Source organism: Choloepus didactylus, chromosome 5, assembly GCF_015220235.1.
Source record: "Choloepus didactylus isolate mChoDid1 chromosome 5, mChoDid1.pri, whole genome shotgun sequence".
Lineage (NCBI taxonomy): Eukaryota > Metazoa > Chordata > Mammalia > Pilosa > Megalonychidae > Choloepus > Choloepus didactylus.
The window spans coordinates 112,007,736-112,032,397 of NC_051311.1; the positions used below are offsets into that span (position 1 = coordinate 112,007,736).

At 35.7% G+C, this 24,662-nt stretch overlaps 1 protein-coding gene across 3 annotated transcripts in view; it reads right to left on the reverse strand.

Annotated features, from left to right (window-relative positions):
- The window catches only part of SGCE (sarcoglycan epsilon), a 73,048-nt gene that overhangs the window by 39,982 nt on the left and 8,404 nt on the right, over positions 1-24,662 (reverse strand). For all 3 annotated transcript variants that reach the window (XM_037836694.1, XM_037836693.1, XM_037836695.1), the window contains exons 2-3: positions 6,463-6,585; positions 4,619-4,776 (exon numbers count right to left, since the gene is read on the reverse strand). In XM_037836694.1, coding sequence (XP_037692622.1) covers positions 4,619-4,776; positions 6,463-6,585 — 281 coding nt within the window. The remainder of the gene's footprint in view (positions 1-4,618; positions 4,777-6,462; positions 6,586-24,662) is intronic.

Here is a 24,662-nt window from a genome sequence, read left to right on the forward strand (position 1 = left end):
ATGTGTTGCCTTGGACGCTTTGTGGCCTTAAGACTGTAACTGTGTAGCGAAATAAATCCCCGTTTTATAAAAGCCAATCCATCTCTGGTGTTTTGCATTCTGCAGCATTAGCAAACTAGGACAAGTACCAATCCTCTTCTATTTGTTATATTTTGAAGCTTCACCTCAGAAAGGAAAGTAGATATTTTCAAATTAATTGCAATATTCTAAAGGCTATTCTTCCCAAATTTATCACAAATGTCATTACTGGAAATTTCATAAATTCTAAAAAGTTTTTTCTTGTTAAATCACAGGCTACTAAAGGGAATGAAGAACATTCCATATCAGGAGAAGGAATTTTATTATCTGAAGTTAATGTTTAATTTCAACAGATATGACAGAATGCAGTCCTTCTATCAATTCTAATGAGATATTTAAATACTGCAATACCCTCGAACAAATTCTACTTTTATTATGACATGAAGACTTTGAGAGTAGAAGCTATATGTGTGTGTTTTATTTTGATCCTGTTTCTAGAACCGTAGCTGATTTATTTTAGATCCTGAATAAATGCTTATTGAATGAATGAATCAGCAGATTAATATGCACTCAATATTAGTTTAGGATATGCAAAAGTCTTTTGACTATATTAATTAATAGAATATTTAAAAATACTTAAATGTTGCCATATATGGTCAGAAAAATGAGTTATTTACAGATAAAAGATATGCTGTCATCTTTTCATTTGTATATTATTTGATACATATATGTAACGTTATATGATAGTAGTAAGGTAAAAGAACATAATGAACACCTGTGAACCCCAGACTACGCACACGTTTCTTTCCTATCGTACCCTGCCTCTCCCCAAATGTTAACCATTTTGAATTTTATGTTTATCATCCCATTCATTTTAAATACAGTTTTATTAGAAATGCCTGTATGCTTTAAACTATATTGTTTAGTTTGCTTGTTTTTGAGCTCTGTAAAAATGGTACCATACTGTAGGTAGTTGCTGGGATTTATGTTTACATTTATCCACGTTGCCAGGCAAGCTTAAGGTCATTGTCACTGCAGTAAACATTCACTGTGTGACTATACCACAATTTACTTATTCTCTTGCTGACAGACTTTGGGGTCTCTGCTGTTTTGTGGGTCTGCAGTGTTTTGCTCTATGATCATTGGTCAATGTGCCTGATGGTGCATGTCTCCACATGGACATATGCAAGTGTTTCTTTGGGGTATATACCTAAATGTAGGACTGGTGGATCATAGGGTGATATTCAACCATGTGAGATATTTCAGTACTGTTTTCCAAAGTGTACTGTTTTACAAAGCTAATTCCTGTACCCATCCACGATGAATTTTACTGAGGGTAAAATTCTCGTTGTGGCCTTAGTTTGTCTATTTCTCATTACTGATACAATTAATCTTCCATACTTAAATTTATTGGCATATGTGTCTCTTTAGTGAAATGTCTGTGCCTTTTTCTTATCAAATTGTAGAATCTGATTTTATATTTTAGATACACTTATTCAGCTACATGTATGGAAAATATATTCTCCCAGTTTGTGGCTTGTCTGTTTTTTTATGGTTTCATTTGATGAATATCAGTTTTCGAATTCAGTTCAGTAAAATTTATCAAACTTTTCTTTTACATAAAAAATTAGTTTTGTTTAAGAAATCCTTCCCTACACCAGGAGAGGAAAGATACTCTCCTATATTCTCATATAATAGTTTAAAATTTTGCTTTTCATATTTAGTTCATCTATCTAGTTTTGTGTTTAGTGCAGAAAATCTAATTTTACATTTCCTTGTCGATAATTAATTGTCTGAGCACCAATCAATAAACAGATATTCATTTCCCCAATGATCTGTGACATCTCTACATACATGTCACATTGTTCCTGATGTAGATGGATCTGTTTCTAGGCTCTTTATTCTATTGATTGGTGATCTGTCTATTCCTGTATCAATACAACTGCAATAGACTACTACTAATTTATAATCTTGATATCACTCTTTTTTCCTTCTTTTAGGAGTGTGTCTTGAGATGCTAGAGCTACTATGAAAAACACCACACAGAGGGTGGGCTTAAACAAAAACGTATTGGCTCACAGTTTTAGAGGCCAGAAGACCCAAATCAAGGTATGAACAAGGCCATGCTTTTTCCCTGAAGCCAGGGCATTCTCCTGATGGCAGTCTGCTGTTAAACGGCTTTGCTCCTGGTCTCCTCCTCTGGCTTTGTCTGGCTCTGGATTCTACATCATCTGGATTCTTCTAGTTTCTACTGACTGGCTGCACCCAAATTTCCTCTTTTTTATAAGGCCTCCAGTAAAAAGAATTTAGACCCACCCTGATTCAATTTGACCACACCTAAGTAGGATCTCAGAAGATCCTATCAACAAATGGATTGACACCTTAACTGATAACACATCTTCAAAGGGTCCTACTTACAAATGGATTTCCCACCCACAGAAACTAGGATTAGGATTAAGAACATGTCTTTTGTTGGGGGTACATAATTCGTTCTACCACAGTGTCTTAATGATTCTTGTCCCTTTATTCTTCTCTCTAAATTTAATAATTGGCTTGCCAAGTTCCACGAAAAATCCAATTGAGATTTTGATTGGAAATATATTGATTTTATAGATCAATTGGGGGAACATGATACCTTTGTAATTTTGAGTCTTCTTATCCCTTATCTTTTCATTTATGTAGGTATTCTTTAGTATCAATAAAGTTTTAAAATTTCCCCCTACAGACCTTGTGTATCTTCTGTTAGATTTATTCCTAGGTATCTTATAATTTTTGTTGCTCTTAGAAATGGTACCTTTTTAACACATCTATTATTTTCTCAATACTTGTTTTTCATGTATAAAAATGTAACTGAATTTTTATATTGATTCTGTAGATACTCTGCTAGACTTATGATTTTTAATAATTAGTCTATAGAGTCTTTATATCATTAATTGTTCCAATTTCTTCCTTTCAAATCCCTGTACATTTAATCATTTAATTTCTTTTTTTTTCCCTTTATTGAACTGGTTATTATGTTCTGTAATAGATGGAGTAGAAGGGGTCATCCTGTTTTGTTCTCAATTTAAACAGCTTCTGTTTTCTCATTAAGAATGATGTTTGCTAGCATATTTGGTAGATAACCTCTAACAGGTTAAGGAAGCTCACTTCTCTTCCTAGTTTTTTTTCTTCTTATCAAGAATGGGTATTGAATTTTACTAAGTGCTTTCTCTGTATCTATTAAGATGATTATGCAATTTTTCTTCTTTAATCTGATAATGTGATGAATTACATTTATACATTTCTTTTATAACATATACTGAATGTTTAAAAACTTAGTTTTGACAATAATTCAAAATAATTTTTTTTCATCATTTTCTTTCTACATAGACTTGCAGGTTTATAGATGGAAATCACTGAAAAGCCACATTAATACAAACTGCAACTCAAATGGAGAAAAGCCCTCTTCTCCTGGCCAACACAGAAGAAGCACACATCCACAGTCTAAGATGGAGTAAAACTTTGGAGAAAAACTCAAGGCATGTAATTATCTGAGAGTCTGTACAGGTGGAAAAATGCCTTGCAAGACCTATACAAGCTCCTGGCAATTCCACTGGGAGTTCTTTTGCTGATGCCTAGTCACTGCCAGTAAATGCCTGTGGAATTGAATAGTTAAATTAGAATCAGAGATCCTAGAGGCCTCGGGGCCTAAAACATATACTGCTGGTAATTGCCATAATAATGCTCATTTTGTTGGAGATAGTAAACAGTAAAACACTTTCAGCTTTAATATTCAGTCTTTTTGTCAAAAGTATTAACTGCCGTTAAAACTTCAAAGTGATCAGTGGGTTTCTTTTTTTTGTTTGTTTAATTACTAATATCTTCCAGGTACAACGTTAGGTACTGATGAAAATCTGATGAATTACACCATCCCCATCACTTCTAAAATAAAGTCCACACACACATCCACTTGACTTACAGAGCCCTCAGAGATCTAACCCGCCAACACCACCTCAGTTCCCATCATTTGCCCACTGGGGTACATCCTTGCCCTCTAGCCATTCTTGTAGGCCTCTGGCATCATGTGATTTTTTTAAGACCCCCATGACTTTGATGTGCTGCTTCCTCTGCCCAAGATATCCTTCCTTCTACTTTGTGAAGTATTTATACTTGTACAGCTTTGTATCAAGCAACACCTTCCTATTATAGCAGTTGTTACAGAATTGGCTAAGCATGTATTCCATCTCAGTGCTCCAACCCCTGAAACTCAAAGATACGGCAGGCTCATCTTTACTCATCATTCTATCATCAGCACCTAGCACAAAGCTAGGAACGTGGGAGGGGTCCAGAAGACATCTGGTGAAAGAACATGGGCTTTGAAATTCAAGCATAGAGCAAATTAATTGTTTTGCATTTGCCTTTATTTTTTTAAAACAGAATTCTTTTTACAGTAATCCTTCTAGTTCTTTAAAATGTCTTATTTTTTTCACTGAGTGTAACTTTTTTTATAAAAGCTGGAACAAAAAACTTTTAAATGAATAAACAGAAATGGTACATTTCCAAATGTTATCTACTATGTACAAAATACTAAAATTAATTTTGTTCTTTGTAAATAAGTTACCTCAATAATTGTTGGTTTCCCCACATTTTCAACTGTTGGAGACCCATACAGAACTCCATCACTATATGGTGTCCTTTGGATATATCGAAGCCATCCAGGTCTGTCTGGGTAACCCATCAAATTTGTGTTAAATGTTATGGGATCATTACTAATCTCACCTAGATAACAAAGAATTAAGACATAAGACAGCTGTTTTCAGAAATCTGCTTTGATAGTTTCAATCAAAACATTTCTGTCTAAAATTTTATGTATTTGTTTCCCTTACATTTGTAGCAAACTAAATAAACAGAAAAGAAATCCATCTAGGAATTTAGAGTGGGGTTCCATGTAAAGCAAAAGTCCTTTGGTTTGTTTAATTTGTCTAGAAATTTGATGCAACAAAGAAAGCAAATTCATATAATTTTCTAGGTTGTATTTTTTGTTTGTTTGTTTTTGTTTTTTTATTACTTAGTAGTAGGACAGTTCTGCCAGTGAGACAACTTTCTTTCAGGAAAACACCTAATTATACTGATGTATTCATACTTTTGAGAGGCCTTCCTTTCATGAAACTCTGAATACTATCAAACTAATCTTAAGGGATGTCTCAAAATTATAAAAGTAGCATCAAATAAAAAATAATGTAATTTAAAGATGAAAGATGGGATGAAAAAGATATTACAAATCCAAAACAACTATAATAATGAAGCATTTATTAAAAATAAACAATAATAATAGCTTCATTTATTAGCACATGCCTGGCCCTGTGCTATGTGTTTTACAGGTACTATTTCATCTGATTTTCACAACATAGTTATGAAGGTAGTACTATTATTAGCTCTAACTTTATTGATAGAATATATAATTTGGAGAAATTAAGTAACTTCTCCATGGTCATATTAATTGTAAACTGAAATTTAATCCTTGTCTGACCCCAAGAACTGTATTCTTAATGACATGTTTTCTTCTCATATGTTGGAGTTGCTGCTCATGAGTGTTAGCCATATAGTTTTACAAACATATAATGCCTTATAAAAACACTTTTAAATAACTGATGAAAAGACTATCTTGTTTCTTGCAGGCAGCATACTGAGAGCTACTGAGATCATGATTATTTTATGAGTGTTTTCAGGTATGTTATTCATTATATAATACACAAAAAAGAATATACTAATACTAATGCTAGAAGTGTGTTCCTACAAAATATAATTTTCAAAAAATTCATTTTTGTTTGTTATTTAAGTAGTAAGAGTTATAGTAACTTAATATGTTTGTTCTTGCTGTTCTCTCTTTCTCTTCATAAATTTGATGGCATATGTGACAATTCACTATAACATATTTAAACCAATATTGAATTTAATAAGATAAGACTTCATAACTGATATTACTTGGAAGGTAAAATTTAATCTCCATTATACTATTATGAAGTTATATAAAATTATTTCATATTGTAAAAGCTTTTTTGAGAACTTTCTTAACACCATATCCATTCTCTTCTATAAGATATGTATACTTTTTCAAAAATCAATGTCCAATGTAAGAATCCAAGTGTTAATATTAAAAATCATAACTGTACAGCTCTAATTATTTCTGTGTGAATATAGGTAGATCATTTGTCAGAGGCATAAAACTCAAGACTAGGCATCCAGAAATATGCTTTCTATAAAATTCAAAAATGAATTATTTTCTTCTGTAATTAAATTTCTAATCTTAAAATGAGAAATATCCTGCAGCAGCCAATTTATCATGTATAAAGTCCATTTCAAATAATGTTAGTGATACCTGATCATATACCATCTAGGTTATACACATTGAACAAAAAGAAAAATCTATCAAATTAACCACTTTTTTGCCCACCAAGAACTTACCAGGTTTGGGGTAAGGTGGAAATTCCCCCTTAAAATACTCTCTTTCCAAAACATGTACAAAGAGGACTCCAGCAGACGGGTATACATTTCGATCAGAGTGCGCCTTTGAGAGAATAGTGTACACTGGAAACAAAGAGTAAAGATAAGAGATAGAAAAGACAAATAGTGAGATATGCCCTTGATAATTCAGCTAACACCGTAGTGAACGGTTTCACTGTGTAGCAATTTCTGGGAAATTGAAGCAACATGCAAGATAATTGTTAATAATAGTTTATTTTAAAGGTAAATAATGTTAGGACAAAACATGTAAGGACTCTTTAAAGTTGGTGTACTAGAGTCTTTTCAAATACTATGTTACAAATTCAAAATTAGGTACACTTAATGTTTCAAATTCTTATTAAACAATGAAGATATTCATAATACCTTTAGGTAATTTGCTTTTTTCGGGGAAGGTGGTAATTTCTTTTGACTTGAAATTATTACCAACAAAATACATCATGGGGACTGGCTGCCTACATAACTGCTACAGTTTTTGTTTTTTTTTTTTTTTTCCTTTTTTAAAGCAAAGTACATAGAGCAATCTTAAATGGTTAAGAAGCTACATTGCACTAATTGCTAGACAAAGCACATCAGGCCATATAATAACATCAAAATATGTGAGGTGACTTTCACATACACTTTTAAAAAGGTACTGATACTTTTTCTATGAGTATTCATTCCCCATCTCACCTAGAAATGATTTATTCCCCAGTGTTTGACATTTAATAATTCAAACAACATAATCTATTATATTATGCTACATCCTAAATAGGCAACAACATCCTAAATAAGCAATTTTGTTATTTACATAATAAAATTCAATGCAAATAATTTCTGTAAGTGAAATGGGAACAGATTTCATGATTTACTGGTTACTCAAGACAGCTGGATATGGGTACATTAAACTGGCCAATTGGTTTGATTGGTTTCCACCTATTGTTTTTTCTCTGATACAGTCATTTCCACTAACACATTAATGCCATTACCCTCATCACCTCTACAATCTCTTCTGAGTTTCTATCTTCCTGACTGGCTAGTAGTTGCGATTTTCCATTTTTCAACAGATAAACCCTCTTAGGCCATTTCTTCCTCTTAGTCACTGATGGATTTGTAAATGCAGTAATTAACCTTGAAAATTCCAAGGCTGCTTGCTTCAGTCTCACAACTTACTAAAAGCCTTGGCTTAGCAAGATCACTGACAGTAAATTTTTCAGCATAAAAATAGGAATGCCTACAAAATGTTTCTTTATCTGTGAAAACTTGCCCTTGCAGTTCTGTGGATGGATGCCAAAAACACAACTTCGAAGTAGGAAAGGAACACTGTAGTAGGTTCAGGTTAAACTAGGTATTTGGGAGACTCATTCTTTTCTGACTTGTTTTATACCATATTCATCAGTGGTCTTCCCACAGCAGTTAGCGTCCCCAACTTCTACCTGTGAGCACTCACCTGTGGAAACAGTCCTATTATTTTCCAAAAGCAAGAATGAATGAATCCTGGAAAACAAGTGAGGAAGAGAATGTGACATTTTTTGCCAGTTGATTCTGCAATGTGCCCTGAACACTTGGAGACATGGGGAAAGCGAAGACGAACGAGACCTGTCTCTGCCTTCCCTGAGTTCACCACTGGAGTACGGAGACAGACCAACCCTCACCTGACCAGGTGTTATCCCAGAGGGGTGATCTGTTCTGGCAATATCTGGAAGGATGGTGAGGAGCAATCAAGACTGCAAAGATCCGGGAAAGATTTATGTAAGAAGAATTGGATATGGCTCTTAAAGTACTAGTCCTGAAACTTGGAGATTGGGGTTCAGGCATTTCAGCGCTGGAAACGGCATGTGCAAGACACAGTAGTGACATACTGTGCAGCACTTCTAAGAAAAGGAATTAAGCCAGCAATGCTAGATCCTGGAGTATTTTTAAAGCACAGGAACAAAGTCTGAAGAGACAAGAAGAGTCAAATTAGGGAAGCTTTGAACTCCTGCTGGATCATCATTTCATTCTATATGTAAAGAGGTTTAAATTCTAGATCACAATCCTACAAGCAGAACATAGAAATATTTTTCAAAATCTCAATGATTCAGTTTATCTAATATATTCTTTTCAGAGATTAAAAATAACTTGAAGTCCAGCACTTTGATTTTTATTTTCTTTTGTTATTTTCTCAGCACCTGCAAGAGTGTCTGGCATATTTTAATAATTTTATCAATGTCTCCAGAATGGATGGATACACTAATAAAAAGTGTTGCTTAAGTAAACACTTCTCTTCTGTCTGCTGACTAAATATATAATATTTACTTTAAATTTCATTTTTTTTCAGTTTGAATAAGCCACCATTTGTGTGTAGCACTTTATGGATTTCTATCCTCCATTTACACTGTAAACTACTAATAGTGTCCCTTAGCTTTTGCTGCCATAAGGCAGGTGAAAGCTAGCACAATAAAGCAAAAAGAAAGCCTGTTTATGTTAAATAATATTGAAGTGATTCTAATTTATATATAGCCCTTGGCAGGGCCGGAAGTAAACCATCAAAGTGTACCTGCCATTCTATATCCCTTTACTTCAAGGAAGAGTAGAGAACATCTCAGTTTCTGCCCTCCTATAAAGACTTCTGCAACCCACAGAGCCAAAGCACAATCTACCATGGCCCTTCTGGGTTTTAAGATGACATGCACATTTCTGTATTCATGTGTAATCAACTGCCTTTCTGCAGTCTGCTGAACTGCATACTTGCTGGTCAGTTACCTTGGCAACTCCACAGTAAAGCCTGCTTCACTTTTAAGTATTCACTTTGAGAAAAAACATGATACAGATATCTGATACATTCATCATTTAGAAATAGAAAATGACCAAGCCACTATGTTTTGTTCATGAAAAGAATACTTCCTTTCTATAGCATCAGTTTAAATTATGGGCAACCAAACAACGTATTAGAGAAGTGACTTTACTTTTTGCCATTTGTTACTTGAAAAACAAACAGCTGTTCAACAGAGGCTATTTGGGCAGTATCTATACCTGTGCTTTCTTTCAGAAACAACAAATGACCGAGAGAATTAGAAGCGATAGGCTCTTGTTCTAAACATGAGCTTACAAATAAATGCTGATGGGGTCTGCACTGACACTCACAAAGGCAGTTACTAACAGTCAACACACATTGCACCCACAATGCCTAGGTAGTACCTGCAAATTGTAAGCCTGAAGCAGTTTGTCCTTAAGAGCAAGCCTTGAAAAGCAAATTTAAACATGCTAAGAAGCCACAATACTAAGATCTAATAATCTCTGAAATATAAATGTATACGGTGCCATGCTAATCAAGCCAAGGTCACAGGGTTTGGCCTCTCTGTGTATCACATGGCTTTGCAATCTTCTACAGCTGCAAATCCATTACCTCTGCAAACACATGCCACTGGATACAAATGAAACTGGAGACCAGCGTGTGGCTAAATCCATGCAAATCCATCACCATTAATGGGAAAAACAATTAAACCAAACACCCAACCCACAGGGGATCGAAAACATCATCTTCAAATAGCAAGGTTAGCTTGATTTCAAAGACTAAACTTTCCTGAAGATAGTCATAAATAATAGAATTTTTTTTTTTTAGGAGAAAGATACTTATCTGAGTGGAGAAGAGCCAAAAGTGTATGTGGACAAGTGGCTGGGAAAATTATTTCCCCATCCCCAGATGTAGCTCCAAAGTATCTCAACACCCTGATGCCAAAATCTTGTTCGTGAAACTGTACATTTTAGTCATAAGATGTAGAAACTACACACCATTTGAATATCTGTAGATTATGTGACAGCACAGTCAAAAACCAAGTAACAGAATATGCTAGTAGTAGCAATAAAGTAGGACCATTTACTAGTTAAATAGCACTCTGTTGTCCTTTATTAATAGTCCATTTGAAATTTCCTCTCTCCAAGAGCAATTTTGTGAAGAAAATATAAGGGTGTGCATTGTGTTTATTTACAATCACCTCAAAACAAAAGCAAATTTGGATGTATTTAGTAAACACTAAATTTTGAAAGGATTATGGTGATGCATTGCTAATGAATGTACAGCATATAATTTCATAATTATTACAATGATTATTCTTAATGGCATGTGTGTATGTATAGCACACACGCAACCCCTTTGCCAAAAAAGAGTCCAGAGAACAGGTACCAGTCCTGTTTCTGTGTCATCAAGAAAAAGTACATGGTTATAAAGGCAAAATAGCTGCTGAGTATGAGACCTTGCAAGTTCCAACTACATTTAGCTACCTCCCTTTGGAAATCTTTGAAAAGTCTAGTATTATCAATATTCATGTTCAGGTGACCTTTATTAGGTGACTATCTTATGTACATCTCACTCTTAGATGTTTTATCAACAAATTAATCATTTAAAAAGGTCCATTTATATCTTCATTTTCTAATTTTTAAGGTTTAAGATGGTACAGTAAAATCTCAGTGTATCAGGAACCCCCAGGAACAAATCATTCCAGAGAACTGAATATTCCAAGTACCTAGCAGTTGATCCTTTTGCCTGATGGTTTAAGGTCATCATTTTGCACATCAGTTATTGCACTCTGCACTATTATACAGTGACGCCCTTATGGATGGTTTGGGTGCCATTTACCGATCATGCTGGCTGGTTCCAGTCTGCTATGCTTTTTAAGATTGTGTGTTTTATAGATTTCCTGTTTTCTCCTCTAAAGGCAAGTTGTCAGCTGTCATTTCTCATTGCTCTTAGTATGTTTCCTTCTCTATCCCTTCTAATTTGCTGCCATTAATCTGCTGCAGGGTTAGAAACCAGACTACCAAATGGGATGAAACTGTGTGTAAGGTAAGAACAAATACGTGCTGTCTTAATACACACGGAGCTCTGCTAGAAGTAAAAATCAGGAGCCTGCATTTTGCAGCATCTAATTTAGCTGCCCCCAAATCCTTCTGTGGCATATTTCTTGGTTCTTAATTGATGCAGTACACTTCTGAATAGATGATCTTACTGTAATTGGTATAGAGCCATTACTTAAGGTGATGGAAGCGTAACTCCACATTAAGTAAATTCGGAAACAAATAAGTACATAACTAAAAGTCTTAATCCAACCCACATATTGCACAATCATAAACTGTCAAATCAAAATGAATGGACTTACTGTGCTGTATAAAATAATTTCTTACAAATTTGATGTGGGGGAAATATACTATATAATTTAAACAGAGATCTATTGATTAAATGATATACTACCCTTAGCAATAGCTAAATCAGCCTAAGAATATTGTAAAAAACCATAAATAATAATTTATTAAGAAGAAATTAAAGTCTATTTCTAAAAGCATATCAATTGTATTCACTTACCTCTCATATCCAGAGTTTTAAGATGTAAGCTGCTTGTTACAAAGCATCAAAAAGGTGCTTTAACTGAGTCCAAATGACTGAAATAAGATAGTGTATATTTTCCAACTGATTTTTAAATGATGCTGTTCTTGATATTGCCTTAGTGGTAAGTTTTATAGAGGGCAGAAACGTTTTAGATAAAAATGATGAAGAATTTTTAATACACTTTGGATATGAAGAGAACAGTGAATAGCCACTTATTTGGTCCAGCTTTAAAAATAATTTTTTGCCAAGCAGCTAGGTTTGATCACCCCTGATAATTAAAAATTTTAAGAAAAATAAGACTTCTTGTCTTATGTTTTACAGTTTTAACAGTTAAAAGCCATATATGAGGCTCAGAGTCCCTGGGTACACAGAACTCCAATTAATTGGAATTGATTACAAGAGATGAAACCCATTTGCTATCTCTGCATCAAGGGGAGTCCTTTGTGGGTTTTTCAGAGCTTCCTATATTTATCATTTCCTTCCTAATTTATATTTCAACAAGTTATTTCTATAGTCAAATTGATATTTAATTATTAACCTGATAATCACAGAAGGAAAATATTTTAAGTGACATCAATACCCAGATACACAAACTGTTTTCTTTCTTACTATGATTTTCCTTGTGTTTTAATAATCCAGCTTTATAAATCTTGGTTTTGAATCAAAAGCTTTTCTGAGCAGTCTACCCTTCACCTCTGAGACCACTCAACATCAAAGCACTGCAGGCTGTTCATTTTTTGGTGGTCAGCTCTTCTTTCTGTTTCGGTAACAAGTAGTCCATTCGCCTTGCCTAAGCTGTGGGATTCATCATAGAGAAGGCACCAGATTGCTTTTTTAAACTCCAGTCCACCTCTAAGAGATATGGTCACTCTTCTTTACATGAACTAGAAGAGAAATCACTCCTTGCCTCTTTTTCTACAAAAAAGCAGAAAGGATTCTCCATGAAATGTTTTCTTCCAACCAAAGACACTTTAGTTTTCTTCCACTGGAGTTAAATAACTTGATTATTCCATATAATATTTGCATGGTGCTTTTATTCCCCCTTAAATGTCGGTTGGAAAGGGGTTGGAAACCATTGCTAATTGGTGATCAATAAACTTAGTCTTACAGAATGCTATACCTGAAAAGGGCTTCAGATGTCTTCCTGTCTGGGCATGCCAAATATCTTTCCCTACTAAGAGATAAATCATAGCACTAATTCCTACTGAACTTGAATGTGGTCTCAGCATCCTACCCAACCCAGAATTCCTGACAGTTACTACCAATCAGCATTGTCTTAAAAATAAATCCACTGGCATTTACTCTCCTGGAGAGTTCAGCCCTCCATTTTAGAGATGACAAAATTGAACCTAGAGAGACTAATTAATCGTTGCCTACCTGGAGGACTAGCAAGAGGAAGAGTCAGGACTTGAACCTGGGTCACCATGTATTCTGCTGATTTTGAAACATAAGTTAATATATTTGGTGACTGTACATTCTATTATTACATCCCACTACAGTAAACTTACGTTGCACAACATCTTCATTTTCTTCATTCTCTCTCCTTGTTTTATGACAAACCAGAATTTAATAGATAGCCAGTCCAAGTTCACTGTATTATTTCATGAAGTTATCTTATTTACACAGTCCAATTGGAGGAAGTGAGTAGATAATCATAATTTCAAACAGATTAGTGTTTAAGGAAAGAAACAAAACTGAAATTCAGAAGAGGAAACGTTTCAGTCTTTGTAGCCAGAGCCTGGAAGGAGAACCTCACATCTTTCTTTGCAGTCCTAGAACTTTATGATACTCCCTCCTGAATTTGCCACCTTTCAGAAGAAAAGATGAATACGTATTTTCAGCCCCAGGGGCACTTCCTGCTCTTCTCCAACCAATGGAGACAAGAAGTCATCTAGAGAGACACTTCTATCTTTGACCACACAGTCCCTTGACTATCAGGAAGCCAAAGAGGAGTCTCCTTTAAAATAGTAGATGAGAATTCTGTCACGTTGTTTAGGGTACATATTACTTCATTCCCATGAGTGTCTGATTAAATTTTCCAAATGTAAGGGGAGAGTAATCAGGAAACTGGGACACGATGATTTTAACTTTCTCTTGATTCTCTAGGAAAAAGCAATGAAACTTGTGCTGGTTTGAATGTATTATGTCCCCCAGAAAAAGCCATATTCTTTGATGCAATCTTGTGGGGCAGACATATTAGTGGGGATTAAGTTGGAACATTTGGATTAGGTTGTTTTCATGGAAATGTGCCCCACCCAACTGTAGGTGATAACTCTGATGAGATATTTCCATGGAGGTGTGGCCCTGCCCATTCAGGGTGGGCCTTGATCAGTGGAGCCATATAAATGAGCTGACAAACAGAAGGACCTCAGTGCAACTAAGAGTGACATTTTGAAGAGGACACTTTGAAGAAAGCACAGGAGCTGCAGATGAGAGAGAGTTTGAAGATGGCCGTTGAAAGCAGACTCTTGCTCCAGAGAAGCTGAGAGAGGACAAATATCCCAAGTGCAAATAAGAGTGACATTTTTGAGGAGCTGCAGCCTAGAGAGGAACGTCCTGGGAGGAAGCCATTTTGAAACCAGAACTTTGGAGCAGACGCCAGCCACGTGCCTTCCAGCTAACAGAGGTTTTCCGGACGCAATTGGCCATCCTCCAGTGAAGGTACCCAATTGCTGATGTGTTACCTTGGACACTTTATGACCTTAAGACTGTAACTCTGTACCCAAATAGACCCCCTTTCATAAAAGCCAATCCATTTCTGGTGTTTTGCATTCTGGCAGCATTAGCAAACTAGAACAAAACTGTAGCAGTAAACTTGAGGCAAATGCATTTTAGAACCCGAGTTACCCGAAGATAGGAAAATTTGAACATGTTTATGTAAGTGAACTATATAAATGATTAATGTGACGTCCAATTCCTTTTACATTTAAATTACTCCTGGGATAAATCTTAACTGCCCCCCACTCCCGCCCCACCCCCACACACATATGCCAGGAAAAAGAAAACAATCTATATTTAGAGTGTTCTTATGATTTCTAAAACCATTTAAGGTGTGTCAACAAAAAAATATGATGTCAAATGTGTTGGTCTGTAGCATTCAAATTCCTCAGAATCCTATTTACAGAGAAGGCACCATCCCACATTAAAGTCAAGAATGGGACTATTAAAATAGAAAGCTACACCAAAAAATACAATTGCTAAAGTTATTTCACCAAATAAATGCTTGTATAATCATGGTGCTCTTTTGAAGAAAATGTCAAAAATAAATGTCTGTGATTCATGGTCAAGAACATCTTAAAAGATTCCATCCGTTGATAACTGAGATCGCACTTAAAATAGCCTTCCTACACAGGTTACCAGTATTTGTTATAATCACTATAAAAGTGATGAAACAAATTTTTTCATATAGTTGATGAAACTTATTACTCTCTGTATAAGATATTTTAATAATACAAAACTATAATGATAGGATTCGAATAGGATGAGGAGACTAGAAAGGAAAAGAAATCTAAAGGCTGAGTTCAGGAGAAACTAAGGAAATCAGAGAATGTGGTAACCTGAACTGGTTACCTCAGGAGACTCAAAATGTATTGATCTTTTCTATTTTGAAAACTGCAAGTATCTATCAGGTCCCAAGGAAAAAATAAGTTTAAGGTACAATGAGAGCACACGTTTCCAATAGGAGGAGATCAATATCTCGTGGAGATTTCAGAGGATGCTATGAAAGGGTCTTGGAATAGTGCATTTCACTAAGAACAGCATCCTAAAAGGTGACTAAGCTGGGTTTAACGAGTGATTAGAGGGCATTCTTCTGGCAAAGCAAATGGGAACAGGAGGGACATGCCCAAAGAGAGGAAAGAATTCTTGGGATTAAAGTTAAAGGGAAGAAACTAAAGAAAAAGGAAGGGATGGTGGCAATTTAGTTAAAAATGATGTGAAGTCCAGAAAAGAGTCTTTGGGGATCTTAAGTGGGGCCATAGGACCCAGGCAGGTTCCAAGGCTTTCAGAGCCAGCCGAGCAGAAGTACAGTGTGGACTGCAACAGTTGCAGGCCATCTGGAACCCGCTACTAAAAAGAAAATTAGAAAACAGGGCGGGTGGGTGTCCCCAAGAAGCTGAAGCCCCTCACCTGATTGAGCAAGCAGCCAGAAAAGGGTAATCAGGGGTGATTCCCATGAAGGAACCAGGGGGAGTCTCCTGGGGAGAGCCAGGGAAAGTGTGAACTTTGGGAAAAGGACTATGAGGTCTGGAACAAGTGTCTATAGTGCCTTTCAGAACAGCTTGTTGTGTGGTCTCGTGGGAAGTGATAGTTATAAATCTCTAATTTGCTTACAGATATTATCAGTGAACATTTCTTAAAAATGAAATTGTGTTTGTGGGTTTGTTTCAGAGGGAGCAGGGTAGGGGGATGCTGAAACCTTTGTCTGGGAGTAGAAGATTACAGTTGACCAATAATTTGGTGCCAGCTGGAAGAAAATTAGTGACCCCATCCTCAGGGATCTAGAAGGAAAATGAAGTAAGCTAGGAATCACCCCTACAGCTACCCCTGAGATCTTATCTGGCAGTAAGGCCATTTTATCACATACAATTACTGTTCTTTTAAAAACATTTTAAAAGTATTATCATGTTTATGGAGATGTTGGTTGCCCCAAAGATATAAAATAACAGGCTAGTGTTCTACTATTGTCCGTGAACCACACATAGCCAACACTGGGAGTAGAGAGGGTCTTAAAGCCAAATAATCAAGAGAGATTAAGTGATAGTTCATGAAGGTAATTGATAATTTGAAAACAACCAATATTTTCACTAAGCCATTTTTCTCCCTAGTGAAATGTTTTCTTTCAAAACTCCTGGCATACTCGCTGATGGATACATTTACAGATAAGAAAGAAAAATTTAAAAGGAACAATCAATCATTCAAGGGTCAGGTCATCTTTCCAATAGAATGTAAATGCCAACAAATTATTTAATGGCAAAACATATCAAGGAAAATCATCCAAAATTAGCCAAAATATCTTATGACCATTTTTCCAAGGCTTTTAAAATAATGATATCTGTTAAATGTACTTCTTAATGTTTTTCAATGTTTTAAATTATTGGTTAAAATAATCACAGTGGAGCAATTTTTATAAGTGACAAGCTGGTGACTGGACAAGGGGCAACAACAGGTTAAAAACATAGGAATTATTTTCAGTTTAAAAAGGCAAAGCTACAGCAAAAGAATAAAACTTAGAAAATTAGAAATTAACAATTAAGAATGCAGAGGATCAGACATTTTAGAAGATAAGGAAAACAAAATTTGATTTTTTCAAATTGACTTATTAAAACACACACACACACACACACATAAAAACTACACATGACTGAAAAAGAAAAAGGAGAATCAGAGTGGACATTTAGTTGAATCCCCAAAAGGGATTCAGATTTACAACCTAAACTCACCATCTTTCTTCCCAGCAGCCATTTTTCTGCTGATAATAAAACTGTTGGCCTGTTTGGTCTTCCAGTTAACTGTTCCATTTATGCCATCAGCACAGCTTAATAAAAAAGCTTTTCAGAATAAAACAAATGCACAAAAAATGAAATTATGTCAGATTAAACATGACTATCACAGGTCACCTACCATTAACTGGGATCAGATTCCTTCCAGCCCAGCTAGCTATTTAGTTCCATTCAACAAATATTTACAGCATGTCAACAGAAGAATATACGGGGATACAAGGTAAATAAGACACAGTTTCTGTGCCCCCAAGGAGCTTATAATCTATAGGGGTTGAAAAGTCACGTACAGAAATACATACGTGTGTGTATGTATATGTGTGTGTATATATACACACATGCCATACATATATATACACACATATATATACACATGTGTGTGTGTGTGCATATATATATGGCAGAAAGCATAAGTATTATGGGAACAATGAGGGGGAAAAATTTACTTCTGGCTAGAAATGCTATGGTAAATTTAAAGTATCTTTTAAATTCACAGTTGAATTTTGGAAACATTACTCTGGTGGTAATAAATAGGATGGAGTCAGGGCATAAAGCAGGCACTGAAGTCAAAAGAAAGGAAATGTGGGGCCAGTTACAAGGTATCATGAAGATAAAACTGATAATACTTTTCAAATTGCTGGATGTTGGGCCAAAGGGAGTATCAAAGATGGTTTTGAATTTTAGATCCAGTATGGCCCAGAACAGTGATACAACAGGAACCCCAGAATAGGAGTCAGTTTCAGGAGAAAGATGAATTTAATTTGGGATTTATTAAATTTAGGGTACCAGTTAGATGTCTAGGTGGAACCATCTAGGAGGAAGATGGGAATAGAGCTCTGTTTCGTAAAAACAATGTAGTAAGCCTTCAGATGCCGATTTGAAATTCAACTCCAGAGTAATGATTGTTGAAGTCAAAGCCCAGCATACCTCCTTAAAGATGCCATGCCCCAGGAATACACATAGGCACCATTTAGAAAGAGATCTGGAGAAAACATTCGTGCTCTTGATCCATTCATCTATCTTGTTTCTCAGCATCCAAGCTACCACTCTTACTGCTTACTCTTCCATATTCCATTCTTACCTTTCAGACTATTTGGCATCACTTTTCTGACTACAACACTGACTTTCCCTATTGTATTCTCACTTCCTCTGGCTATCTCAGATAAGTTCTCTGTGGATTCAGCTCAGCCCAAGAGTCCCCAGGGTCTACCTCATGAGGAGGCCCCAAAAGATTTGTCATGGGTCTTGGAGATGAAATGTAGCAAGAAGAATGCACAAAAAAATAGAAGGAACAGTAAAGGCAGAAGAACATGTTATTAAACATATTTAGCTAGCAAATGGAGAGGATGATTCAGTAACAAAAGAAGAGCCAAGACAGAGAGGTTGAACAATTGAGACTGAAGTATCATATAAGTCAACAGAAGAGAGAATGTGTTCAGCATCCTCACATCCTGAAAAAAGGTCAAAGAGGATGAAAGCTTAGAAAAGACAACTAGATTTGAAAAGTGAGAAGTCACAGATTACTCCCTGAAAGTTGAGTTCCAATAAAATGGTGAGAGTAGAAGTCAGATTGCCAAAGTTCAGTGGTGGTCAACATGGATGCAACAAATATAGATTAATCTTTCAAGAACACTAGAAGTACAGGGAAGCAAAGATATAAAATGATAGACCGAAGAGTAGTGAAGTGGAGAGGAGGGTTGGTTATTTTAGCACGGGGAAACAAATTTTGCTAGACTGAGGGAAAAAAAGTAAGGGGAAAGAAAGAGACTGAAGATAAAGAAAAGAAGCATAACTGATGAGACACAATCCAAGATAAAGTAGAATGGGTAGGACCAAGGAAACAAAAGTAAAGGGAAATACTTGAATCAGAAAATAAGGACAAGCAAAGACAAACACATTTGTTGGATACTAGGAAACAATGTTGAAAGAGTTCTACCTTCTTAGTATATCAGAGATGAAAGATAATTTCCTTTTCAAAGTGAATTTTCAGTAATATTTTAAATTTAAACTATATAAAGAGAAATACTAAGTTCCCTTCTAAAATATAAAAAAGAATTCAATTCAAATTGCACATTATTAAAAACCAACAAAACCTCAGGCTATTAGTTCAGTGAGTTCTGGAAGTGGAAATCAAAGACCCTAAGACCCCAAGCAAATTAGCTACTTAAATGGTATTCAATTTTTTTAAATATATAAACACAAGTATACTAGTTTTATATCTACTAAACTACCAATCTTATGAATGATTCACATAAATAAATAGTTGACTCACTTAATAATGGAAATTATGCACTTTAAAATCCAGATGAAAAATACAGAAGATATTTCCTAAATGGTTTAAGCTAAAACAGGATCAGAAATGTTAATTGTCCCCTGTGGCAAAACACCCCACCCCCGAGGTTTTCCTGATCACTGGGTTCCAAAGGAAACATGCCAGCTACGTAAGAATCACCGAGGCAGGTCTCCAACAATACATATTCACACATACCCCCAAAATCAATAAACAAAAATTTTTAAATGCATATTCACAGCTCCACTATGGAGTCTGATTAAATGGTATACACAATTTCATCAAGTGATTCTCATGCACAACTATCAACTCGAGATGACTGAGAGTGGAACTACAGAACCCAAGGGATATAGGATATTCAGCTGAGTCTCAATATATGCACCAAATGTAGGGCTGACTTTAGAACTGAATATCCCACCCATTCCCACCTCCAACTGACCCATAGATGCAGCCAATTTGCAAGAACATGCAAGTCACTGCTAGAAAGTGGGAAATCTCAACCTAGAAAGATAGGAAGCAGGTGGTCAAATTCTTCTCTGCCACTTTCCAAGGAACAATGTACACATGGAGCTGACAAGCAACATTGAAATTTAAATGCATTACATCACCTGGTCCAGTGCAAGGTGCTTTCACCTACATTGTCTAGTTCAATCCTCACAAAACCAAATGAATCTATCAACATGGCTGAAGATTGTAGAGGCTTAGTCTTAAAGCAGAGTGGATGAATCCTGCAAGCAAGCAGGCACTCTTTAGAATCCTCCACTTCTCCATGGACTGGGTGGTTACCATAAAGAAAGAATGGTTTGAGGGTTCAGAGAACACCCCTTTTGTTCCTGCCTTTACTCTATCTCAGTGGTTCTTAGACTATGTTGTCATAAGAATTACTGCTCAGGGTTATATACACAAAACTACCATGCTGTACTTTATGCATGGTTTTAAGGATGTACTAAAATAATTTTAAGCCTATGGGATTTTTGCCCTACACTCTGGCTCCTAGGACCTAACTAACCCTGGCATAAGATTTAACACACTGCTCGTCCTTGCCCCAGTGCACCAACAAAAACATTGTTCATCCTTCCCAGGTCCAGTAAAAGGGAAGTCCAGTTGGCTTTTCAGGATTCAAACACATCCTACAGATACTATTTTACGGCCAGTATTGTTTTAGCACATTCATTTTTTAAAAGTTTATATTTGTATATCTAAAGTCCTACTGTGACCACATGCTTGGAAGGCAAGTGGCTGTTGTCATATAAACAATTAAACAAAAAACAGGCATCTTTCTGTGGCTTACTCTCCAGACAATATCACCAAAGCCAAGCAGCAACACCATGGAGGATGTGGCTGCTTAAATAGTCAAGTCCCACATCTTCAGGGAAAAATCTCAATAACATGGAAATAACTATTTGTGTGTTCCAGATCACAGATCCACTCATTTAACTTCTTGTATAAGAAATCATAATCTGTATGCTGACAAGTGCAGAATGCTTATGGAGGAAAAGCTAGTATTTCAGAGATTCATTTTCATTAGAAAAGGACCAATGAATTTTTTCTTTCCGTAAGAAGAAATTTCCTTAGTTAGGATGGGAAAATATGTCTCAATATTAAAAACATTTGTTCTATACACACAAGTTTTCAAGAATAAATATAACTTATAAAGAAACGCCCATTTGTATATAGTTCTTGGACTTCTTCCTAAAATAATGGACCATCTTCAGAAATCTTGAGGAGAACTCCATTGTGTTTACTGCATTCATGATAATCTGTGCTACACTTAAACCTGGATGTGAGTTTTGCTCTAATTCATAAACACAAAAGCAAAGAATCACATGCATACTGGATGCATGCAGCCCAAACTAAGAAGACATTCCCACAATTAGCCAGCATATCACAGTATGGAATCAAGGTAACTCCTCAATGTTGTCCCCCCACCTCCAAACTCATCAAAGCCTGAGTGAATCCCAAAGAGGCTGGTGTGCCCTTAGATTCCCTAGAAACCACACAATATTTAAAGTTTGTCTTAAGATTTCGACATTCATTTTCAGTCTTGTAGCAGCATGACTACATTCTATCTGGCCCGGGGCAAGCACTCTCTGAAGAGACATTACTCTTTCCCAAACCCGAATAATTTGCTGACTGGGGCGGGGGGAGGAGTTGCTATTTAATAAACGCAATTGAAGAGCTGTGAATAGTGACTGATTGCTGATGAGCTAATCAGAATGTCAAGGGGGTAGGAGTAATAACTAATAACTTGCTCAGACATCACTGTCCAAGTAAACAGCAGGATATGCCAAATGAAACTTAATCTGATTAGCATACTCACCTCAGAACCAAAGTGCCAAATCTTTCTCTGTCCACTCTCTCACGTGTCTCTTCATATTTTGCTCAGAGGACGGAGACGTTGTTTTCAGAAGCTGGATATATAGCTCATGCGGAGACGTTGTTTTCAGAAGCTGGATATATAGCTCATCTCCCCAACGTCTCCTCCCTTCTTTCAAACACCACCCCCCTACCATGTTCCTACTTTAACTCCTACATTTTTCTCTTCCTTTACTTATCTTTTTGCAACTCTCCTTAAGACTTTAAAAACTGCTTCTTATATTAAAAATTGTTTCCATATGTTTCTTCCTTTAAAAATGTTAGTTAACCATTACTTCTTATCATTAGCTACCATGTTCTGAGTTCTAAGTGCTAGGCACTATAGTAAGGGTTTTGCACATATTAAATATTTAATCCTGACAACAACTATATGAAGTCGGTATAATTAATTCCATCTTACAATGAGGAAATTAAGTAATTTATGCCAGGCTATTCATTTAGTAAGGGGCAGAATTAGATTTTGAACACATTTCTTGGCTGACTGCAAAGTCTGTATCATCTACATGCAATACTACTCACAAATAGTCAACTGGGAAAATAATTTGTAAACTATAGGATTATGTAATTTGAAATAATATTAGTAGTAGTTTTCAACTTATTTTTTCTTTCTAGAAAAAAATTAAATTCCCCAGACTACTGGATTAGAAATAGCTAGCAATGAGGCAATGCCCATGGAAATGAATCCCACTTGTTATATTCGTAAGAAAAGTAATTCCTTGAAAGAAGAAAGCTACAAGTTAGTCAGAACCAATGGGGAAAAAAGGCTTTGCTGAGGAGGGCTGTCTACTCCAACCTCTGAAGGGAGTCAGGAAGAGAAATTCCTAAGACAAGCATAACAGCAAACCTTCAAAACAGACACCAGAATAGAAGCTGCCTTGTTAGAACAGAAGAGCCCGGCAGGGCAGAATGTAGGTAATTCTTTAATACAATTAAAAATGATCAGAATTTTATCATTTTAGCATAAGATAGGTGGCATAGTAGAGACTAAAAGTGAAATAAAATTGGAGTACAGAAGCACACTGTTTAATATCAAAGACTCTAGAGAAAGACTGAGTTCAGATCCCGGTTTTGTCTCTTAGGCAAGTTATTCAATATCTCTGTGCCTCAGTTTCCTCATCTGATAGGGACATAAAAGTACCCACTTCGTAGAGACATCGTGTTAAATGATATAATATACTTAAATCCCTTAGAAGAGTACTTAGTAACTATGAAGTCTCAAAAAAAAATGTGAGCTGTTATTGCATTTAAACTCAATAAACTTGAAGGAAATTTTGGATTTCTTTAAATGTAATTTTCTGGGTAAATCTTCAAATAAAAAATTGTTGCCACTACAGCTGGCATTATGTAATATGACGTTTTTTCACATTCATGGCACATATGAAAAGCTGACATTTCTAAAGCAGAATGGAGTAAACACTGGAGGCCATTCAAGACAGGGCAATAGCCCTGGTGCTCCAACCATCACAAACAACACATGGCCTTCCTGAAGGCAACGTAGATGGCATCTTAGCAAACCCATACACCATCCCCCGACGTATACCAAGGCACATAAACCTTTTGAGGAAAACCAGGTGTAATGAGAACTGAGAGCTACACTGATAATCATACTCTATCTGACCCTCATTAACTCAAAATAAAAAATATGTGCACAAGATTCAACTTCGCATTATGTATAATATCAAAACTGGGAGCAATTATTTATCAAATAAAAGAAGAGTTAGTTTGGTAGAATAGTTAATAAAGAAGAGAGGGTTGCTCACTTCTCTTGGGAGTCTTTGCTGCTTTGTTCAAATAGTCCAACCAAGGCATATACTGGGAAGATAAGTTTGGGCTTCCACTGCCTGGATACAAAACTATCTATTTGTGCTCTACCTCAGAAATACTGGGTGCATAAGGAACAACGGTGGGACCCTTAATAAAAGGATATATAATACATGCAGTAGTTATATGAACCATTGCAATTTAATGTCCTCATCTGCAAAATGTTGGATTGTTTTGAAATAAACAGAATTAATGAAAAGCAGAATACAAAATATTATGATGACTGTGAAGTCTAGTGTAATAGTGCAATCTAGTGGAAAAAGATTAAAAGGCAAAGTGTAAAAGCTGTTGGGTTAGAGAACTAAAACTGTAGGAAATACTTTCTTTCAAAATAAAAAATTCAATACTGCTTACAAGATCTTTCCAATTAAGAAACATTTGAAAGAGAAATACTCTCACACTGGGTATTTATTTTAAATTGTTATTGATTTTCTTTATTATAATAGCCATACATTCTCACTGTAATACATTCAAGTAGTATATCCAGGAAGGTGTAAAACATAAAAGTTTACTTTCACCTACTATGACAGTCCTTCTAATGCCCTCTCTCTAGTTTACCCGCTCTTAATAGTTTTGCATCTTTCCATATTCCATGCATATACAAACATACAATAACATGATCTTTTTTTTACAGAACGGGATCACACTTTTTCCACTTAACATATCTTGAACATTTTTACATGATACCATATTTTAAGGCTGCATTGCTTTCTGTGGAGTAGTTTAGTCACAATTTATTTATCATCACCTTGGAATCAGTCTGTCCAAAGGAGTACTAGTGATATTCCCCTTAAAATCCGGTTCTCTTCTAACA